Source organism: Mixophyes fleayi, chromosome 11 (assembly GCF_038048845.1).
Source record: "Mixophyes fleayi isolate aMixFle1 chromosome 11, aMixFle1.hap1, whole genome shotgun sequence".
Classification (NCBI taxonomy): domain Eukaryota; kingdom Metazoa; phylum Chordata; class Amphibia; order Anura; family Limnodynastidae; genus Mixophyes; species Mixophyes fleayi.
Genome location: NC_134412.1, coordinates 9,274,868 through 9,298,995, shown reverse-complemented (window position 1 = coordinate 9,298,995; position 24,128 = coordinate 9,274,868). Strand labels below are relative to the sequence as shown.

At 41.5% G+C, this 24,128-nt stretch overlaps 1 protein-coding gene across 2 annotated transcripts in view; it reads right to left on the bottom strand.

Annotated features, from left to right (window-relative positions):
* LOC142107872 (G protein-activated inward rectifier potassium channel 2-like) overlaps positions 1-24,128 on the bottom strand; it is a 70,445-nt gene that overhangs the window by 9,758 nt on the left and 36,559 nt on the right. For both annotated transcript variants that reach the window (XR_012680027.1, XM_075191512.1), the window contains exon 2: positions 3,731-4,687. Coding sequence is in view for 1 of the 2 variants with exons in the window: in XM_075191512.1 (XP_075047613.1) it covers positions 3,731-4,649 (919 nt within the window). In the remaining variant the exon portion in view is untranslated. The remainder of the gene's footprint in view (positions 1-3,730; positions 4,688-24,128) is intronic.

Sequence of the window (24,128 nt, the reverse complement as noted above, 5' to 3'; positions counted from 1 at the left end):
GTGAGGTGGTCTAAATTGACTGCAAATGTCTTGAAATTAGTGTTATTGAGGTTAATAATAATGTAGGAACAACAAAAGTACAAAATTATGTGATTTTAGCATATTTTAGGATTTTTTCTAAAAAATCCAAAACCAAAACACACGATGGCGGTTTTGCCAAAACCAAAACACGAAGCTAATCCAGATCCAAAACAAAAACCACTTCACGGGGGTCAGTGAGCAGCTCTAGTGCAGATGTTGTTTTCTTTTCATAACAGATAAATATAATTGCTGTGCTTACTAATATTATGAAGTACTATGCATGACTTGTGCTATGTTTATCAACAATGCTTTAAAGGAATAGGAAGACCTATTTATTCAGAGCTTTCTAAACATGATGGGGACACTATGTCAGGTTGCTCTATAATGAATTTTGTATTTGTGTTTCGCATTTAATAAAGGAATCTCTGATCAGTCAACATTCTAAATGGCTCTCATTCTCCAATACACCGCCATGAATCTGGGATCTGCGTAGCCGACAGCAATCTAGGTGTCTACATTTCATAGCAAACCATAGTATTATTTATTATTATTATTGTTCTTGATATATAAGGCTCCACAGTACTCCTCAGTGACAGATAGCGAGAGAACAGGGCATACATAAAAAGGGAAGATTCAAAATACACAAAAGTGCAGATGTGAAAACAAAGGGTAAGGAGGGTCCTGCTCATAAGAGATTCGGGGATAGTAGAGTAGACTCTTGTTTAGAGGTTTGTTTCCAGAAAGTGTTTAAATATTTGAAAGCTTGGGGAGACTCTAATCAGGCCCAGTAGGACATTCCATAGGTGGTAGAGGCATGGGAGAAATCTTGTAAGGAATGAGAGGTGGATATTAACGGTGGCTTAGTAGTTAGCACTTCTGCCTTACAGCACTGGGGTCATGAGTTTGATTCCCGACCATGGCCTTATCTGTGTGGAGTTTGTATGTTCTCCCCGTGTTTGCGTGGGTTTCCTCCGGGTGCTCCGGTTTCCTCCCACACTCCAAAAACATACTGGTAGGTTAATTGACTGCTACTATATGGTCCTTAGTCTCTCTCGGTCTGTGTGTATGTTAGGGGATTTAGATTGTAAGCTCCAATGGGGCAGGGACTGATGTGAGTGAGTTCTCTGTACAGCGCTGCAGAATCAGTGGCGCTATATAAATAAATAGATGATGATGATATTAAGAGAGGAGATGAGGTGCAGGTCAGAGGTAGATCTATGAGGGTGTTTGGGAGAGTGTTTGAAGATGAGGCTGAGATGCATGAAAGGAGGATGCTGTTGAGGGCTTTATAGCTGAGAGTGAGTAATATGGAGGATATGGGGAGACAGTGCAGGGATTTGCAGAGTGGGTACGGTGGATATGGAGCAGCAAGAGAGGAAGGTCAGTTTTATTGCGGCAATGATAGATGGTGAAAGGTCGGAGGAGGTTGCAGTAGTTCGAGACGGGAGATGATCAGAGCATGGATACGCCTTTTGGTTGTTTTGGTTGCATATTGGTTAAGATAAGGGTGTATTCTAGCAATAAATAGTCATCAGGAGTCATCTATTCCTACTAGTTACTGTCCGTCACAATGTAGTTAGTACCCAATCTTTACTTTTAGAATCAATGCGATAAACTATTATGAGAGTGTTAACTGATAAGTTCCTTTAGTATATGACATTAGTTATTAACAAAATATCAGTTAGAACATGACAGTATATCCTGGTAGATAGTATTCTCTGGTAAGCAGTGGTTAAGCAATCTTCCATAGTAGTTAGATACATGTGTTATTCTCCAAATATATTAAGTAACCCAACACATTTACCCAATAAAAGTAGGTAATAAATAATGGGTACCTCTGGCAGCAATAAATAATTAGTGGCTAATGGCATTGGTAAGCCAAATTACAGCTGGTAGATTTTAATAGTCATCCAGAAGTGAATTTCTGATATGAACGGCTCCAGATCTCTGCTCAAATAATTATCAGTAAAACACAAGTTTAAATCATCTCCAGATTTAATATATTCAAGTAGTTAGGGACAAAAATCGTGGTGGGATAGTAGCAAGGTTCAGTAGTGCTATAGTAATCTCAATATTTATTTCACCATCTCTTTTATGTTCTTTGATTACTTTGTGATGGTTCAGGGTAATCCCAACCAATCCCACTAAGTGCATGATGATAATGAGAAGAGAGGGCTATGTCTGTACGGTAAACCTCCTAAGTGCTCTCTATACAGGAAGAGGAGACTGAGTTATGAGTCCAAATTACCCGTCGAAAAGTAATGTCGCTGTGAAGAGGACCTGGGGGAGACTACCCCAGTGGGCTCGGCTTTGCGGGTAGCAAACTTGAATTTGCACTCTAGAAATGTTTGTTTTGAACTCCTACTGCTCAGTGTAACCTTAATGGTGATTTTGCATTACTGTACAACTTCCTAGAATCGCCCCTAAGGAAGGATTCTCTTATAAAGACACGAGAAACTGTTTATTTTAACGGACAATTCCACTTTTTAAAAAATCTTTAAAAATGTACTTATCTCTCTTAGCTGGTGCTTTGAGGGGCCCCTCACATAGGGCACCATTTCTCTGAACTGTGGGATCTCACATTTAAATCTGACCTGCATAATGAAGGCCCAGACAGAGTAGTAACTGTGCTGGGAGTTTCATGTGTCATTGTGTTATCCAACTGAAAATGCTACGATGTTATGATGCTGCGGGGATGAACCCAACATGATGTGGCCTAAACTGAAGACTGGGCCTCCATTGTGAAGGCCTGATACCATCAGGGGTCATAGAGCTCTTAGGAAGGGGCTCTCAAGAGTAGGACCTCCATCTAGACACTACCAAAGACGTCCTAAAGCATCGAGATTAGAGATGCTCAGGCTCGGTTCCTCGAGAACCAAACACAGCAGAACTTAGGGGATCCAAGTACCGAGCCAAGCCGGCTCGGTACTGTCGCGTGCCCTCGGAATTGAAAACGAGGCAAAAAGATCGTCGGATCTCGCGAGTTTTGACCCCATTTTTATTTTCTGCCACTGCTGTATGCCAATGTGTCCTAGATGTGCTAAGAACTGCCGTGTGTTTGAGTCATTGCTCTGTCACTTACCATCCAGCCAGGTCGCTGGAGTATTTGTCCGAAAGTGTATGAAAATAATATTGTGACCTGTGAGGTGGTCTAAATTAACTGCAAATGATTTGAAATTAGTGTTATTGAGGTTAATAATAATGTAGGGACAAAAAAAGAGCAAAATTATGTGATTTTAGCAAATTTTAGGATTTTTTCTAAAAAATCCAAAACCAAAACACACGAGGGCGGTTTTGCCAAAACCAAAACACGAAGCTAATCCAGGTCCAAAAACAAAACCAAAACCAGTTCACGGGGGTCGGTGAGCATCTCTAATCGAGATGATGTACAAGCTTATGGGAGCAGAAGAGAGGGCTTTGTACAGCCTTGTCTATATCTGAGGTTTCTGATGATTTCTATCTAATTTACTAAACTAATGATTAGGCTATGTGAACTTGCCCACTTTGTCCTCACAATATGGAGATAGCATATACAGTGTTATGAAGAACCAAGAGTCATACAATATCACCTCTCTGTAAGTGTAAAACATGGCTCTCGTTGTGAAACAAGGATAAATATCCAAGCAAAGTTCCCTAAACCACCATCATTTTCTGGAGCGAGACACTTTGTTCATTCTATCCAATAAATTGGTTGGTCGTACTATCTCACCTGTGGCTTCTACCATGCCTTCCAAAATGACCACAATCTCAAACTCTTCTTTTCCTAGCTGATCCTTCGAAATCTCCCAGAACGGACTCTGCTCATTGAACTCGTGACAGATAATTAGAGGAGAAACGAGGAACAGACGGTCGTCTCCGGTGTCAAAACCCACATTAAGGTCTGTCTGGTTGAGAGGGATAAACTCTCCCTCCTTGGTTTGTTTAGACTTGATCAGTTTGGCTCTGATAGATGCTTCTACAATATGAGAATTCCTCAGGTCTCCAACCCGGAACATCAGACATAGCTTCCCATCCCTCACCGAGATAACGGCCATATTGGAGAACATAAGGGTCTCTGCCCGCTTCTTTGGCTGGGAGATCTTGACAAACATGCAGCCCACCATGAAAGCATTGACTATGGAGCCAAGAATGGCCTGGACCAGCAGGAGAACAATTCCCTCTGGACACTTGTCCGTGATGACCCTATATCCATAGCCTATGGTGGTTTCCGTCTCAATGGAGAAGAGGAATGCAGATACAAAACCGTTCAACTTGTCAACACAAGGCGTCCATGTTGTATCCTCAATATGGTCTAGGTCTCCACGGATGTAGGCAATAAGCCACCAAATAAATCCGAAGAAAATCCATGTAGTGGTGTAGACCATAGTGAACACCAGCAAGTTAAATCTCCATTTGAGGTCCACCAGGGTGGTGAATATGTCTGTCAGATACCTGTATGTTTCCCGGACATTTCCATGGTGAACGTTACATTTTCCATCTTTCTCAACGTACCTCTGCCGCCGTCTTTTCTCTGGTTCCGCTATCACCATCGTACGGTTTGTAACCACAACCGGTGTGTTTTGTGCTTGTTTCGGCATCTTGATCCCTCTACTTTCAATGTCCTGGTCCATGAACTTGCACGTGTTCATCTTAAATTCAAAGCGAGTGGAGGACAATCACTCCCGCCCTGCAAAGACACAAACATAGTACAATTAGGATAAAATAATTCAAACGAGAACTTTTATCTACAGCTGCAGAGTGCAGAGCCTGGAGTGATTAATAATCTTAAAGAACAAATTACATATATTGATCTAGGGAATTGTTAACATATTTGTACAAAAATATTTAAAAATGATCTGCACTTAAATTCAGAACACATTTCATTCTAAATTAATTAGGCAGACATTCAACCTTCATTGTATTTGCAATGGTAGCGGAATGTGGCGTAACATTTAATTAATCGGATAGACTGGAAATAAACTCACACAGAGATTGTACATAACATTATCCTGCTCCAAAGCCTTGGAGATGTTCACCCTGCAACGTTTATTAAAAGGATGTCTTCTACAAACTCATTGAAGAGTAAATGGTTAATTTGTTACACAAACACTTATTGAACCAATACACTTTTTAATTGAAATGCTGATTATTTTGGGAATTCAATTCCTTGACATCCTTTCTTTCAGCCCTCTAAGGCAATAAGGACTTTTCTTCTGGCTGTGGGGGGTGCTGTTCAACAGCTTGTGCACTGCAGAGCGATGTCACGCTTGGGGACCTTGTTGGATTTGAAAGGACTCCTTTACAGACCAACATTTTTCCATGGCTCTTACATATTCCAGTTTCCTCCACTGCATCTTGAAATTTGAGAATTGGACAAATTCAATCTCCTGAGTCAGCTTAAAACACAAGGTTAGGTGTAATAACTTCCTGTAACTAAGAATAAGATTGATATAGCATAATTTAGAGTTGTACCGGAGTTAAACAGGAGGTAAAAAGGTGAAGGACACTCTTCCGATATCACTTCTACAGGAAGACAAAATCCATCGCTCTAGAGGGAGTCCTGCTACCCTCCATCTCAAACACCTGCTTTGTACACTACCTTGACCCTCCCTACTGACCTGCTAGCATGGATAAGATCACTGTTGATTTAATGAACCACTTGCAAACCTTGTCTCTTATTTTGTTTCTCAATATGTTTACTCTATTCATCTGTATCACCATGTTATTCATCTGTACTACCAAGTACCTCTGCCCACACTACACTGACTGCTTTCCACGTCTCTCCACACTGCCCCTTGTTCATTTCCTCCCTCCAATCCTACATCTCCTCCAGTGTTCCCCTTCCCCTCCCTGCCAAATATCATTACCAAATTCAAACCACCCTTCTGCCAGTTCGACTGTTCAGCCTCCACCTCCTCTGCTACAATCCTGGACCACAAAGTTTAGTGTCCCTTTAGCTCATATTGTCTCTCTCTTCCCCCCTCCCTCTAGAATGTAAGCTCTAAATTACAGAGTCCTCTTCCTTATGTCTTAAGTGTCCAGTCTCAGTCTTTCCTGTCATGTTTTATGCTGAAATGTTTTGTATGCCATGCGATTTGTTCCTCGCATCCATGCGTTTGTTATTCTGCTCTGTAGCCATGTTGTCATGTTCACAGTTTTCATGTATGTTATATTTGTACTACTATGTTAGGCACTACGGAATCCCTGTCACTATACAAATAAATGATAATAATAATAATAATACCTATTTTACTTGTAGTAGCATCTAAAAGGAATCATCTAGTGGTTTTTATGGACTGTGCAAACTCAGAGAGTTTGGGAGGTTTTTCCCAGACACCTTTGTCTCATCTTTCTGTCACAGTTATAACTCTGCTTTGGACAGTAATCATTAAAGACCAATTTTTGGGAAATCTTAGTGTCTTAGTAAAGATAAGTAAAGGATGGCTTACAAAAGTCTTATAAAATGTAATTTAGCATCTCTTCAACAGCTGGTTGACTACAGAGTAATGAGCCATTTGAGTTGTTATGTGTTTGAGATGTATCTACCTTTTACCCAAAGTTCCGCCTTTCTTCAAGTTTACATGGGACATTGATAGTTCTTATCCCTTGAAATCTATAACTCGGAAAAATGTATGAAGTTGATTCATCTTCAAATACAAGGAAAAGTATGTGGTAATGTTTAAGGGCCGAGCACATTATATCTTAACAGGGTATTCTGCGAAATTTTGAGCCCTACATGACTACAGAAGCCCTCTTTCCTTATCCAGGAACACCTAATGTGGTGCCCCAAAATCTGAGTACCCTGGGGTGTATCTATATGTTTTTAATTTGTTAATTTAATTTGTTAATTGTTAAAAGTGTTTATAAAGATTTAAAAAAAAAATATATATATTTTCTTGAGGGAGAAGTGATAGTTGGGAGTGGTTGGTGGTTGCCGGGAGTAACAGGAAGGAGGAGTGTGTGGCATAGCAACAAGTCCACTAACTTTGGTAATAACTGTGAACTCCCAGAAGGCAGTGGGAAGAGGAAAGTTCTAGACTTCTGAGGGAGAGAGATCCCTGTGTCTGCATAGACTGAGAGAGAAGAAAATAAGAAGTGAGCCAGAGAGGTGTGAGTAACAAGGAAAGTGCTGAAAACAAATAAGCAGTATAGAGATCTGTGACATCACACTAAACAGACTGAGCTATGTACTGAGAACAGTGTGAGAGGAGAGAGAATAGAGAGGTCTGTGAATACACACAAAAGAGACCGTGTAATACAAAAGATCATCAGTTTATTTGGCGTGAAAAAGTAATTTATGGGCCCCAACCACGTGCACCACTTCTACTAAATTCCTGTGCACAGTTCAACCCAGGACTGAGTGTAAAATATGGTAACGTTACCAGGGATAATATTGGTGCACCAAATGTTTTAGTTGAATATTAATGTTAAGTGATTTACCTGAAAATTGATTTATTATTATATGTTAAATGCTATTGTGCTCTATGTTGATCAAATAAATATTTTGTCATTACCATTGAGTTGAAGGGGTCAGTGGCGCGGTGGCTTACCAAAATTATCTTTACCGCATTATTAATAAACCCAAGTTATTTGACCAATCCTTGTCCCTCTCATTGAAGTATTTATCTCCTGACCACCGGATGTCCTAATAAAAAAGAACCTGAATCGTGTCTGGAGGACAAGGTAAGGGAAGGAAATCCTATCAGTCTCAACCACCACACTAAGACAACATCTCCTGCGGTATAATCCTGTAGCAAACCCTGTTCCCTTAGAGAAAGTTGGCTCAATAGTACTTGGTTGCCCTCAGATCTTACAACACATAGTCCATGTGACTCTTAATAGAACAGATGAGGAAGACAACAGGAATGGAAGCCGAAGTGAGTCTCCAAGTCTTGGTCAATAATATTACTAGCAAGGAAGTACAGAATTCAGTCAAAACAAGCAGTGATCGGTACAAAGATTGTCAGTCTGAATATAATAGCATCTCAGGTTCAGAAAGATTGTCCCGTAACATACAACTAAGTGCCAGGCAAGGACTGCAACACTGAAAAGTTAAGACGTCCATGGGATGAGATGCAGGCGTGTGTGATCACCTAATGTTACATGCTAGAGAAGACCATCATTTAAATGTATTCCTAAGAGGAGAACACACAAATCTACAATGTTGACACCAGAGAGGTCAAACGCTTACATATCAGGAGTGGTGGATTTGAGATTTTACGTTAATCTGGGTTTCCAAAACCAAAAGACAGTTGTCAGCGCTTATCCTAAACACTGCATATCTATGTGCCTAGCAAAATGAAAACAGGAGGTATTAGTTCATATTTTGTTCAAAACATTTAAGCCTGCATCAAGGGCACCTCATTAGATGCAGGTCCTACACTGACCTATATATGCTTTAAACACAATTAAAATGCAGTTAAAATCAGATACACTCCCCTCCCAGGTATAGGGGTTTACATCTAGCAAGGGCTGGCTTGTGAGCCACACCCAAATGTGCCTTAAATAGGCTTGATGGACAGCTGGGATTCCAGCCCAACTTGGAGATGAAGGTGGAGACCGCAATAGGCTCAGGTTGTAGCTAAAGAAGAGAGCGCCAAAAGAACTCAATGGAAGAGAACCCGACTAAACTTATGTCCGTCAAAGTTTGACTTTTAGGAAACTAAAGAACCAGACTTGCTTGAAAAAAAACTATTGTAATACTAAGTTTTTTTTTAATGCTGACCCATTTATAGAAACTTCACCTGTGCCGGTGCCATTTTCTAAACATAGAAATGTAATGTAAGATAACCACTAGGCGTCCTTATCTACAGAGAAGCCACTAATGACCTGTACGATAGTGTTATCTTCACTCTCCTAATAATGCCACAATGATCCTACCAGCTACAGCTTGGTAATTGTCTGAGTATTGATGTATGAGGTGTCTGAAAAACTGGAACGAGCAAGATTAAAACCACCAGAGAGAAGACCTGATCAATAAACCCAGCATGTCAGGACAGACTGTTGCACATTGGTATCCTGATATTCTTCTTCAATTACCTTCTGGCTTGAACACAAAAACAAAAATCACCCACCATCCATACGTACTAGCTTGTTCTCTTGTAACTATTAGGCTACTTTTTAAAAGGCTTATGCAATCGTATGTGCATAGTACCTCATTCTGGAGTAGAACTGTCCTGTGCTTCTTGTATAGATATAATTGTCCTGATCGAGGTCTTAAAAGTCTGCACTAAAGCAACACATGTAACAAAACAGACACAGGTTCAAGAACAGCACTCCCTTGTGGTTTTTGGTGGAACTGCATCCTCTTTGTTTAATGGTTATTGCAATAGCAAATATTTTGCATTTTCCAGTGATAATTTGGTCAATGGGGGCGCTGGTCCACTGGAGTGTGTAAGGTCCATATACTAACAGGCAGGTGTATATTTTGTACTGAACTATAGCAGCCAATCAAACGCTTGCTTTAATTATACACAGATAACAGATGATTGGTTGCAATTGGTTCACCCAAGTGCAGTGTTAGTAATATCCTTTATGAGTGATATTTTAGTATAAAAACGCCAGAGAAAGCAATATGGCAGCTACCATCATGGAAATAAATACAAAGATTTAAACAAATTCTTATAGAATTCTTATAAATTCTATATAGAAAACTACAAGGAAAACAAACCATGCTTTCTCTTTAAGGGTATTTTTTTTATTGCAAATTCCTTTTTAATAAAAGATATTTCAGTCAGCGCTAATTAATCTTACAAGACTTTTGAATTAGGCAGTAAGGGTCTGTACATTTAATTAATTTAAATAATTAACTAATGTAAATAATTAACTGCAAGAATCTATCATGGCTACATGAGAACCCTCTCCCTACTCGCATTAGATATTTAAAAAGTTTGGAAATCGTCTACATTGCATTTTTATGCAGCGTGAACGTGTGTAAGTGGGCAGATGTTTGCAGGATTAAGGGCTCCAAGTGCTGGAGAGACGTATGTGAGATATGAATATTACCTGGAGATTCTGTGGCATCTAATGGGGATTGTGTTAACATGTCATTACCTACATATTCCAGCTGCTTGAAAAATAATTTGAATATGCCATTATGTCTTTTATCTTGCATGCTAATATACTGTAAATGGGTCACATAGCAGTATCAGGTCTATGATAGATACTATACTTCAAACGCCAACTCCACAGAGTGCATCAATTCATATCCCCCAATGAATAAGATGATTTGCAAACCATCCCGTGTTCTGTTGCCTTCTGCAGGAATTAATGCCGATAATTTCTACTTGTGAGTTGGAGAATGTCAGCCCACATGTATCAAGTACATTTGGAAAACATAATAGTCTGAGCTTTTACAGTCATTCTGCCTTCTCTAGTTTCTATTTTTCTGTTTGTTATTTCTTTTACTTTGTCAAAAGATTGTTGTAACGTTCTGGAAAATAGTTAAAGGATAAAACCTCTGTTTGGAATTTAGATATTTCATTTTATTAAACCCTAAGGGGGGTATTCAATTGACCGTGAGTTTTTTGTTAAGACCGCGTTAAGTCATTTTAACGCTGTTCTTTTATAATTTTCGAGCAGGTTAACTTTACCCGCGACTCAATTCCATTTTTAACGCTACTTTTTTTCCATGAAACGGTCCTCTCGCGCTCCAGTAGAAGGTCTATTGAAAGTATAGGGTGTGTGAGAGGCAGCCGCGTTAAAATCTATTCAATTGTTTTTTAACGCGGCGCATTAAGCAGACAAATATGCTGTTTTATCTCGCACCTCTTTGGGGGTGTGATAAAAATAAAAAAACCTTAGAAAAGTATTTGAAATCATGCAATAATGAAAAAAAAAGATAAACTATGTTTATCAGTAATACCTAACATGTAAAAAGTTGATTTTCTTATGGAAAAAAAAAACCATTAAAAAAAATAACAATAAAAATGACTAATTAATTATATTTATGTATGTTTTTGGTACAAATATGTATGTACTAATGTGTTTTGACGTGTATTGATGATTCTATAGTAAAAAATAGTTAAATAAAAAAATATGATAAAGAAAGTACTGTAATGTATATATTATCAAATGTGTAATGCAATCTAATGTATGGAAATGTATGCAAATCCTTTTTTTTGTGTTATACATGACAGCGTTAAAACCTCCCTTCACTCCCCTATATACTCGCAAACACAATGAATAAAGCATGGGGGCAGCGTTCTCTCTTTTTCAATTGAATTGCACAAGTTTTCGCGCTGCGTTAACTAAAAACGGTCGCTATAGCAGTTATAAACCCGCGGGTAATTTTTTTTTTTTTTTAAAGCTGCAGGAAAAAAAAAACCTGCGGTCAATTGAATACCCCCCCTTAGGGTCATTTTCCATCACTGGAAGCAATGCCAGATCGCACTCCCAAGTCCCCCTAGACTGCGGTCCGCCGCTGGATAGGTGTAAATGTTTTGAGCCATAGGGCAAATAACAAATAAAATGTACAAATCATCTTATCATGTAGAAAATGGCTAAAAGTACATAACAGCACAAAACAATAACACGGATGAAAGGTAGGGATTGAGCCTTTTGGTTGAGCTTTTTATGAGCAGTGATTGGTCTCCACGTGGGGTTGGACTGAACCTTTGTTTGTGCTGAGTTAGGATTAGTCTCTTACGTAATCCTCATCATCATCTGGGAGAGTTAATGACCCTGACCAGAATTGGGTCTTTTGAGTCTTAGAAGGATCTATAGAATGTTTATTACATGTTGGCCGACAATGATTCATAGGGGCAATCTAAAGCTGGGTGCACACTACAGGATTTTCGTCCAATAATTGGCTCAACCTGCCGACATACGACCGCTCGTTCAAAAGTCGGGTTAGTGTGTGTAGTGACACGATGGTCGAAAGTCTGCCCAAATGGACGATTGTCACCTCATTTGGTTGGTCGTACTGTTAAATATTTTCGTTCCAATCTCGTTTATGTTGTGTAGTGTGTATAAGTTTCCGACCGATCCACGACAGTGAGTGCGAAATGACAATCATTGCTCACGACAACATGGCTGTAAAAAATCGCTAACGGGACGGCCGTTCTTCCCTTTATCGTCTAAAACAAGACTAGTGTGTATGCAGTCCATGGACCGAGCGATCGGACCATCGATCGGGCGTAAAAAGTTGGTAGAAAATTCTGTAGTGTGTACCCAGCTTAAGTAAACTCAAAAACTCCAGGCTTATATTTTTTCCAACTTCTGAATATCCAAATGTTTGCCTTTCCTTTACCATGTGTGTGGCCATTTGGACAGGGAATACAGATATGGCGTTAGAAGGACATCGTTTGTTGAAAGGCTTCCGGGCTCCAGTCAACAAAATCTATTCTTCCTCTAGTTGTACTTGTCAATGAAGAATAGTTTTGTGACAAAAATACTTTACTGACCTCAAATGCTTCCAAATACTGTTCTAAGTTGTCCGGTTTATAGAACAGCAAAAGAATGGACCATTTACAAAGTGCACTGGATTGCGCAGCAAAATGCCTTGTCTCGGCACCAGTGTGTCTAGATGGTATATCCAGCGTACTTAAAGGTACGCGCCAAGGTGTTCAGCATTTGATGGGATGCCTCAACTGCAGCCTAGGAACTTATGACAAACTGCCTCAGGCCTCATGAGATAACAGAAGTTATTTGGGAGTCGATAAACGGATTTTTGGTACATCCCTCAAAATGTCAGCCTCCACGGTGTGTTGGAGGAGACAATTACACTTGAAGAATATTCTTAGGAATTACTGTTTAGCAGAAGAGAGATCAGTTACAGGTTGAAATCAGAATATCCTGCACCTAATCCCATTTAATTAACATCCATTGAGTGTGAAATATTTATGCATATTCTCCTGGAATCCGTGCCAATTTAATTTATTTCATCTGGAAACATAATTAAACGTAATAGAGGATGGCATTTATTCTGAAGTAATTATATTAAAGGGGTTGTTTATTAAAATATAACGTACTGTTTGTGCAACGTGCCGAAATTACATTGTTCCCTGTAGTATTAGAATATATTGTCTGTTTTTAAAGAGGACCCGATGCTAAAATATGAGCTAAAACTGCATTTTAATTATGTAGTATGTTGTGTGGGATCAGATGTCATTAAAGTTTAGATTTATTTTATTTAAAAGAAAAAAAATGTATCAATATTATTTATTGTTTTTTGTACAGGTCACAGTGGTGGCGGCCATGTTCATAGTTAGCAACATTTCAAAAGAGACAATTTGCTGCTGAATCGGCACATTCTAGCCCATCATGAACATGAGAGTCCCTACGGATTTTGGGGCACTTGAATACCCATCAAGTCACGTTTAACAAATTTCGTTAGGACATGTTTGTTGCATATTTAATACTCCTCCTCCATTAATATCAACTTATAAAGTCTACAAAAGAGAATATAAGGTACAAATTGCATCTAAGAGGAAGACGACAATAACGGGGGCTCAAGGGCTCGGGAGGGAGGGATTATGTGCGTGAAAGTTATAGTCACAATTTTATAATTCTCCCATAATTCCACTCTGTAATCCAGTTTCCTTCTGTTCACGTTCATTACTGGAAGATGCAGAATCTTTGACCAGCTATTATACAGTCATATGTACTGGTTCCCTCAGATCACCCTGTGAACACATAAAGTGCAGGCTTCATGCCTGCAGTGTGCACAATACAAACATACGGTAAACTAATTGAACTAATTGAATGCAGCCATGCAGCATGACAATGTCACGTGTCGGTATTTACATGACTAGCATGGTGAGTGAGCAGAGATGTGAAATAATTGCATAGCAGCTGCACAGTAGTTTGTGCCAGAATTTACAAGTCAAATAAGAGTGATATGTCACTTATCAATACTGAACTACTGTAGATATTGCAATACTAGCACCAGCGCTGCATCATACTCTGTGGGGCCCAGTACTAATTAATCTGGCAGCGCACCCCCCTCACTCTGCACAGTACATTCCCCCCTCCCTCATCATAGTAAATGTTCCACTCACCCCCTCCCCATCCCAGTAAATGCTCCGTTCCCCCCTTACCATCCCATCACAGAAAATGCTCCGCTCCCCCCATCCCCCATCATAATAAATATTCCGTCCCCCCTCCGCATCATAAGTAATGTTCCGCTCCCACTCCCATATCATAATAAATGTCCAATTAATTTACCTTGCTCATGATGCGATGCTGTGGCTCCCAATCATTGATAAACTGGGAGCGTGGCACGCAGTGATGATGTCACCATGCTGTGCGCTCCCTGCTAATCACTTCCTGGGAGTCACTGCATTATGGAGGAATATGGGGTTGGGCGGTCAGACTAAGGGGCCTGGACAGTCCAGAGGGCCCGGACAGATGGAGGTGTCTGTCTGGGCCCCATAGTCTGTCCGGGCCCCTTACAGCTGTACTGGCCGTACCCCCTTAATGGCAGCCCTGACGAACACAACATCATACTAAAAGCCAAAGGATTTCAGAGTAATGTGTGTATTTCATACGTGAATACCACCCAACATTTGAAATCCCAGACTCGGGACGGGGGGCGTAAGCACATGATGAAGTGGATGTGGCCCAACCCCCGAGGATATGCCTAGTGCTGTGAAGAGCTAGGCTGCCCCTTAGCCCCCTCCCTTTCCCTCCAAACACCCATACAATGCCATGGGCACCAAAGGCAGATTTAAAGGTGAAAATGTGAATTAAATGGTAAAATTGAACAGCAGACATACATGTACAAAACAATCATTCCGTGGTTATTACTGTGTCTCACAATAAGGACTGGAATTCACTTTTATGTAATCCTAGGCCATGTTTGTATTCCCCATACTTGCAAACTTTGGCAGCAAGATCTCCAGGAGAGCAGTGCTGCATCCTGGGGGCGCGGCCATGCAAATCACATCTTTAGGCCCCGCCCCAATGTGAAACTTTACAAATTCCAGCCTATAACAGCAGGGGATGGGGCCAAGGGAGGGACCAGGATGACACAATTATCCCCACCCCCACTCACTTTACTAACGAAGTGGGCAGAATTCGGGAGGTTGCCCTGCTCTCCCGGGAGAATTCCCAAAAATTCGGGAGCCTCCTGGACATTCCGGCAGAGTAGACAACTATGATTTTCCCCTCCTCCAACCCTTCACTATACAACATGCCTTCAAACAGTCCCGGGGTTCTGAGTCTCGGACTCACAGAGGGGCGTGGCTTTATAAGGATGTGGGTGTGGCTGCGCAGACCTTATTATGCCAAGCTTTGAAAATGTTGGCGGCATTAAAAGACACATCATTAAAATCTCATCTGTATAAATCATTCTAATTACATGCAATGCCATTATTATTATTTAATGATGATTAAATCCATACAACCAGACTTTCAGTAATGTTTCAGTAGATTATACAGAAATTATTACCATCCCCATGCGCACACACACACACACACACACAACCACACACACACACACACACACACACACACAAGCCCTGCGGCACCTGCCCTCAGCGGGTATTCTGGTTGGCACCAGGTGGCATTGCCCTTAGGCTCAGGATGATAGAAGACCTCATCCGAAGCTTCAGTCTGGCAGCAGAGGACCCGCAGATGGTTGTACTGGCCGTGCTGGTTCTGCAATCAGCACTTGTGTGTTTCAGTAATACAACAAGAGCCGTCCAGGCATTCAGTGCAGAATAAAAGCCCTTATATATTTGGCAGATGAAAATGAAGAACAATAATTGTTTAACAGGGAATGCCTGCGTTTTGCATATGCCAAATTGGTCAGATGCCACTTATAGACTTAATATTTGTCTTTTTCTGCTGTAAATTGGCACAATGTAGCATTGAAGTAATTATATACAATTTATTTCAGCAGATAGTGGGCCTGAGTCATTAAGGAAAGTAAGGCAAAAAAAGGAGTAACTTTGCTCCTGAACAATCCATGTTACAATGCAAGGGGTGCAAATTAGTTTTTTTATCTTGCACATGAGGATAATACTGGCTCTTTATTCCTGTAGCACACAAATATTTGATAGCTTTATTTGTACACTAAAATGTAAAGCTGATCTTGAACATACCCTACCCCAGCTATAAATCTCTCCCCACATTTTAAATTTACCCCCTCCTCCAATGCAACATGGTTTCGCCAAGGTGCAAAGTTACTCCTTTCTTTTGCTTAACTCTCCTTAATGATCAGGCCCATGTTTGTTTTAAACTGCACGTAACTCGGCTCTGCGTACCCCCGAAATCAACAAGGAACAGATACTAGACCAGACACTGCAGGATACGTACAATACCTATGTGAAATATAAAATCTTAAAGAAAAAATATATATATATTCAATTAATATTACATTTCAATACTATAGTCATTTAAAAATTATTTTTTTTTGGTTTATTTCCAGAAAATAATTTATTAGGGAGTCCTTATTGTCTACTGTACGTAACAGACATTTTTACAATTGCTCCTCATTGCAAACACATGTTATAGCATGCATACACGACTTACTTAACCAGGACTCAGGACTTAGACTAGACCTCTGGCTTGAGCAAGAGATACGACAGAAAACCAGCGTACTTCTGCCTGTGCACCTGAGTCTGACTTGGATGTAGCTGCACAGGAACGACCTTACTGTATATTGCCTGCGAGCATCCGCCTATTCCCCTCCCTGGAATTATAGGCTATAGTAAGTGTCACTGTGCTCAAAACTGACTTGGACCTGGCTGCGTTCTGTTGCGTATAGTCCGATTCTGAGTATGCGCAGAGTGATTTTTGTGGCAGATACGTTCCTTAATGACTCGGGCCCAGTGTCTCAACTTTATACACTTTAGAATTCTTTGTTGAGTCTGTTAAAATTAAATGAATTCTTATATACATGGATATCTATAGTTTATTGGGATCAAGTTACTGATTAGATATTGTTATGTCATTGTGACAATCTACAATATTTTGGAGTGGCCTCAGCTATCGTATATATCGAGCAAAGCTCAGCCTAGAACACTATCTTAAGCTGGGTACACACTACACTGTTTTCGTCCAATAATCGTCTCAAACAGCCGACATACGAAAGTCGGGTCAGTGTGTACAGTGACACGATGGTCGAAAGTCTGCCCAAATGGATGATTATCGCCTAATTTGGTTGGTCGTACCGTTTAATATTTTCGTTCCAATCTCGTTTCCGCTGTGTAGTGTGTATAAACTTCCGACCAATCCACAACAGTGAGTACGAAATTACAGTCATTGCATACGACAACATGGCTGTAAAAAGTCGCTAAAGGGATGTCCGCTATTCCCTTTATCGTCCTAAACAAGTCTAGTGTGTATGCAGTCCATGGACCGAGCGATCGGATCATCGATCGCATGTAAAATCACTCGGCATAAAAAGTTGGTCGGAATTTCTGTAATCTTAAGCAGAGCTCAGATTCCGTACCATTAAAGGGACAACAACCTCACATTGAACAAATTTATATTTTTATGACGTGTTTACCCTTCTGAGCGGATGGCAGGAACCGTACAGCTCTGTCTGTTTGTGACTTGCAGCTGAGTCTGTTAATAGTCCCCAAATGTGGCTGCCAGATACACCCTGGAGAAAGTGTGGTGCATTGTAGGAGATACATTCTTGGAATCTTGTGAAGTAAGGAAGGAGTCCTGATGTCCGTAATTGCTATCCTTTAATTATATAGTGCCAATATATTATGCAGGACAATATTTGAACATTCACATCAGTTTCTGCCTCGGTGCCGACCAGTATGTCCTTAGAGCACGAGAGGAAACCGGAGCGCTCAGAGAAAGTCAACGCCAACGAGGGAAGAAGATACAAATGCCACACAGACTGTGGCCTGGTCCCAGAGCTGTGAGGCAATGATGCTAATCAGTGTCGCCCCGGGCCACCCATATTTCTTTTATGTTTATGGTTGCTAGTGTCAGCAAATCTTGATTATAGAGGAAGGATTAGGGGTACGGTAATAAAAACACTGAATGGAGTAGAGGCAGGAGAGATACTCCTTCACCTGCTCCATTCATGATACAAGTCACTGTGGCCTGTAGCTGTCCAATCAATGATCACAGGGCACAGGTGCCATCTAGACAGTGTGGGACTGGCCCACCAGGGCAACCGGGAAATTCCATGGTGGGCTCCACTGCTTGTAGGTCCTGGCAACTAACCTACACCTCAGCTAGTCCTGATCCCCTTCTCTACTCCTCGTATACAATGTAGGGGGAGGCAGGGCAGCCAATCGGAGTTTCCGGCCCTGGAACAGCTGCCGAAGGGGGTGTGACCACACCAAGTGGGCGACTCCTCTTGCTACACAGTTGGGAATCGAACTCACAACCCCAGCGGTGTGAGGCAGAAGTGCTAACCACTGAGCCACCGCACTTTCCAAAGACGATACGTCGGCTGTGTAGTAGCGCAAGCATTTCACAATGACATACAAATAAAAAGCGTCCCCTCTTCTGTGCTGCATTTACTTTAAAATCTTTTATTTGGGTGGCCATCCCCTAAATCTAACAAGAAATGCTTATTCCCAGCTGATCCCAAAAAATGTGTCATGCTATTAAGGTGCAAAAAAAACATTAATTGCAACATAAAGATCCTTCGTGAGCATGTATCCATCTGCTGCTTGTTAATGAACCAGTTAAGCCATCGTAAAACGTATTTCTTTGCCGAGATAACTTGTTCAATCAGCTGCCTCGTTCCCAGCGTCTTCCCATCCACTTCACCATCCAGATGTTTCCCGACCTTCTGCTCCAATTAGTGTCGCTGAGCAATTCGTGGCATATTCATGCACAGGATATAGAACTAGACGACTCTAGCCCCGAACAGGACTTGTTAAAACTGAGAGCAGCTGACAGCCGCCGTCACAGTCCTTAGGGGGACCTCATAGCTCAGACACTACGCATTAAGATCAAGCTCTGTGTGTTTGCTGCATCGTAGCATGACAGCGAGAGAGCGGAGGAGCTGAAGAAAGTATTCTGTCAATTACACGGATAACTTACAGCTCAGTGCATGAGTTCAGCTGTAGGAGCAGCACAAATCTCTAAGGAACACAACTCGTATAATGTCTTATCCACCAATAGGCAGTGAAGTGTAAGTAAAGTTAAGACAGATAAAGTTTTTATTAGTCGTTTTGCGGTGGGCAGCCTGCATGGGCCATTTCAAGCTTCTAGAGCAGGACTGGCCAACTTGTGGCTCTCCGGGTGTTATGAGCCTACAAGCCCCAGCACGCTCTGCCAGTCGATACCCACGACAGCATTGGGAGAGTCACAGTTTGGCCAGGCCAGTTCTAGAGGAATACTGAGATCATGTCGCACTCTTGAGGACGTTCAATGTTCCAGGACAACGATTGTAGAAAATGTGCACCGAAATGATGTCCCTATCAGCAAAATGCCTTTAGCAATTGCCTACTGTGCCCACCAATGACACATCCTGGAACATGGGCACTCTCTTGGTGATGCACACACAGCAGCCATCAGTCACAGACAGCTTCTTGCTTGAAATAAATGGTGCTCTATTGTTCATATCACAACAACACAGCAAACCTTTGTCAGGATGACACCAGGCAACCTAATTCTGGTTAGTCCCAGTCTCCACCTCTGGGCACCGGCCTCTACTTGGCGCCAGTCCCAATGCATAGTAGCACAAACCAGGTTGATTGACAGGGGACACTCCCACCTTGCCTTTACAAAGACATTCTCTGAAGGTGCTCTGTAATCCCTCTTCAATGCAGACACACCCCGTCAGCCTGCTGTAGCTGTGGAAAAAGACACCTTCAAACCATTCCGAAAAACATGTAAGTTAAATCACACTCTATCACCATTTTGTCACACTCATGTCCTCAAACTCTTTATCTCTGAACTTAGCTGTACTGCTTTGACCAGAAGGCTGTCAACAGAATAGCTGATTTCTCTCTTAGAGGGCTGTGGCACTCCACTCCCTTTGTCACAATCCACAATCCACGGGTTTACCCATTAGTTTGGCAAGTTTGGATAAATTACAGTAATGGCCTCCAGTCTAATGCTGGGGGCTCTAAACAGAGGTCGGAGACTCAATATTATGGCAATTTAATATGATGTCATCGGCAGGCTCAGGGGTGTGAGTGGGTTTGATCACTTATGATGAGTTGCAGACCGGTTTAAGTGCGGGCCATGTTCAATGGGTAAGGGTCAAGTGCAGGCTCTTTACTCTGACTTGTGCATTAATAGTGCCCGTGTTTGCCATCAGTGAACCCCAATATGAGGCCCTGTTTATGGGCAGACCTGCAAGTTTCCTAAACTCTGCCTTTCTCATCCAGCCCATTTGTCTTGCAGTAAATAATATGGGGCAGCCAGGGTTTAGTATGCCATCATTGGTCACCCTTAGTAAAATGTTGGTGAAGGCCCGTCAACCTGGGCATCACTGTCGGTGGCCGCCATTGTTCTGACACTGTAAATGTCGGCCCTTTTATTGTTTAGACAGGTGGACAATGTTGTCAGTGTAATTGTCGACATTACCAATGTCGCCAATCACAATGACGACATTAAAAGACCAATGCCGCCGGGTCCAGTGGCTATACCCGGGACCCATCGGCATTGGTCCTTTAATGTCGTCATTTTGACTGGCGACATTTTGAATATTACCAATCACACTTACGACATTGTCCACCTCTCTACACAATGCAAGTGTTGGCACTTAGCTTGCCCAAATGTTTATGTCGGCATGTTGAGTGCCGACATTTACAGTGTTGGAATAATGTACCCTACCCATCACTTTGCATGCATCGGTTTCTGCATATGCTCAGAAGTAGAGAGGGCGGGCCCTGGAATGGTGAATCATTATAGATGGGACAACTGCACCGCCAGGCGATATAGCCGCTGCACCCCCCTGCAATGATGAGAGTTCCACCACTGACGTGAACTTGTTACACGCCATATTGGAATCAAAGAGTTGAGCTGTTACCTTAGAAGCAGAAACAGCCCTTTTAAGTGTTACGCAATTCTCTTGAAAAAAAACAACACTTTTCATGGTGAGGCCACGGTTAGAGACGGGCGAATCAGGCTGATTAATTCATGAATCATAGTATATTCCCCCAAAATTTGGCAAAACAATATCATCGTCCGCACAATAAGGCAACCCAGCCCCCACTGAGCTAAATTCATCGACAGCAAACAGAAAACACTAGTCATGGTCTTAACTGCAGTGCTGTGCGATGGGGAACCACGTGTTATACATAAAACATAGCAAAAATACTAAACTAAACAAGAAAATACTGGACAAACATAAAGCGTAAATGAAGTACGGACAAGGAGGCACATCCTAACGAGTTTGGAATGGAGAAGAAGACAGGAGGAAAGAGGACTACCGGGGGCTTACAATTTATTGAATCCAACCTAAATTTCGGCTAGGGGATGTCTTCCCTGCTCTGAACCCCAATTGTTAGTAAGGAGACCGCAATAATGTGTCCTGCGGCCACACTCTTCCTGAACTCTGCGTCTGGTATACAGCTTGTGGCGGGTCAGTTGGTGACTTGGGCCAAACCATAACAATTATTAGGTGGCTCCAGCGGGCCGGCACACTTGTTCAGGAGAGTCCAACATCACCGTATTTAAATTCAGGCTTCTCAGTCGTCAATCAGGACAATATCCTAGCCTTATATTGGCATAACTGGCATCGTTTTAATACAGTTTCCTGTAAATTTTACTGCTAGACAAGGGCATCACATAACAGCTCCTACATGTTCCCCAGACATGTTAACACGAATCCTTTCTCCATTCGTCGGATATCTCATAGTATCATTATAACTCCCACCGCAAACTGGGATGGTTTACATTAGCGCTCACAATTTTTGATTGCTGTAAATGGGGCTTGAACAGCATTAAGACAAAGCAGGACTTCAGCGAGAAGCTGATAATCCGGTCCTCGTGTAATTGTGTCTTCTCCAAGGGGGTGATTATCAAGTTGTAAAACAAATTTATGCAACACAGCCAGAGGAGAGAAGCACTCCGCCTTATTAGACTAACCCGAAACGTGTCGGGAGGGGAAGTACTGGAGAGCAAAACTGAAACTCAGAACACATTTATCTGTTATGGCTGCGGATAATAAGAATAATAATAAATTATCATCCCATTGATGGTAACGCTAGGGCTGGCTGCTTTAGGTGTAGGAAGAACGGGAATAAATACAACTTTCAAGGTCCCATTGCAAAATTATACTTGTCAGTCATATCCTAATACAGTGTTGAATAACCTGTGACACTCCAGGGGGTAAATGTATCAAGCTGAGAGTTTTCTGGCGAGTTTGAAAAACCAATCAGATTCTAGCTGTCATTTATTTAGTGCATTCTACAAAATGACAGCTAGAATCTGATTGGTTGCTATAGGCAACATCTCCACTTTTCAAACCCGCCGGCAAACTCTCAGCTTGATACATTTACCCCCAGGTGTTGTGAAACTACAAGTCCTAGCATACCCTTCCAGCAATAAGCTGCTATATATTGGCAAAGCATGCTGGGACTTGTAGTTTCACAACACCTGGAGTGTCACAGGTTAGCCAACCCTGTCCTAATAGATACCTTCCAACCGACCCCAATGGATGTGGGTGTGGCTTAGGTGAAGTGGGGAGTGGCCTCTTTTGTTCTGATATTTCAGTTGTGAATATTGGTAGATATACATAATATCGATACAGCATGATACAGGATGTAACAGGGCAGTATATGGTATCATACTGAGGTATAGAGCTGTCAGATTTAACAAAGCAGGATATGAAATAAGAATTAAACAGCAAGGAAGAAAACTGATAATCATAAAATAATTTCTGCTGTTCTTTCATCCCCTCACACATCCCCTGGTTTAGAGCCGCAGAATAATTGGTGTTACTGGCTGCAAATTATATTCTCACAGGTGGTTTGTAATACAATGTCATTTTTAATTTGCTTTCCTATTTTATATCTGTACAGAAAAAAACACTGGAATATTATTTACTGATAAGACATTTGTATTTGTGCAGAGATAGAACAACATTGAGACATGCAGAATTCGGACAAAACAAGGCCCCGATCTGTTTAAACCTCGCCCAGATCACCCCCAAACGCGCACTTTGGAACGAAACTCTGCCCATTTTAAGGTCCGCCATTCAGGACACTTAGGAGATATGTTACAGAATAACATTTTCTCACATCAGAAGTGAAGGATTATATAGTTATTTTGTACAGAAATGTAATAGTATTTGAATGTCTATTATTGTATAAATGATGTTTCACAGTCACAGACAGCTTATTCCAGTCACACGTTGCCGTCATGCCTGCAGTTATAGACTTTAAACGCGGAGGTGAGGAAAGGACGTCAGATGTCCTCACCACTTGGTTTTTTTCTGGTTTTAAACAGGTGACAAGTTCCAACCTAAATGCAATAAATGTAATTATCAACCGCTGGCAGCCTGACGTCCTCTGAACCAATCTGTCGTTGCAGGCGGATGGTAATATGTTTGCAAATGATTTAAAATCAGCAACTTCCCATTACAGGCTGACTTGTCATCACCTAACCATGTTTCCTTGTCACTGGGAACCAGCGCGTTCTGTTAATTTTGCTTCCAAAGATATAAATTTGCATAAATCAATTAGCACAAAGAATCCTTAAATGGCGAGAGAAGGAACGATAAGAGATAGAAAGTCACTGGTAGGGAAAGGAAGATTGCTTCTAATGTGCCCGTGGAAAATGATGGTAAAACTATGACATGTATATAAATTATAGTGCGCACTTTTTTTTTATAAATATCTCTGGGGTAGAGGTGAGCAAAGGGGGGGGGGAAGGAGGAACAGGGGCTATCACAGAGGTGCAAAGTTGTCCGCCAAACGCCCGTTACGCACTGTGGGGCATATTTAACAAATCACGGTAGTGCACTATTGTGCACTTACCGTGGAATTAAAGTCCCGATGTGCCCTCCGCAAATTTATTAAAGGTGCATCGCAGCAGATATCATGGATATCTGATGCTTTGCACTCCTGATCGTTTTTGCGAGCAGTCACCATTCAACAGTATGGTGACTGCTCCTGGCCGCAAATTTTTTTCGGGAACTTGTCTTGATAATGTACGCCAGCTTCATCCGAATTGAGGAAATCCACTGCTGTCAGCTCTGCTACGAAGAGCAGAGCTGGACAGCGCATGTGTGGAGGGATCACATGATCCCT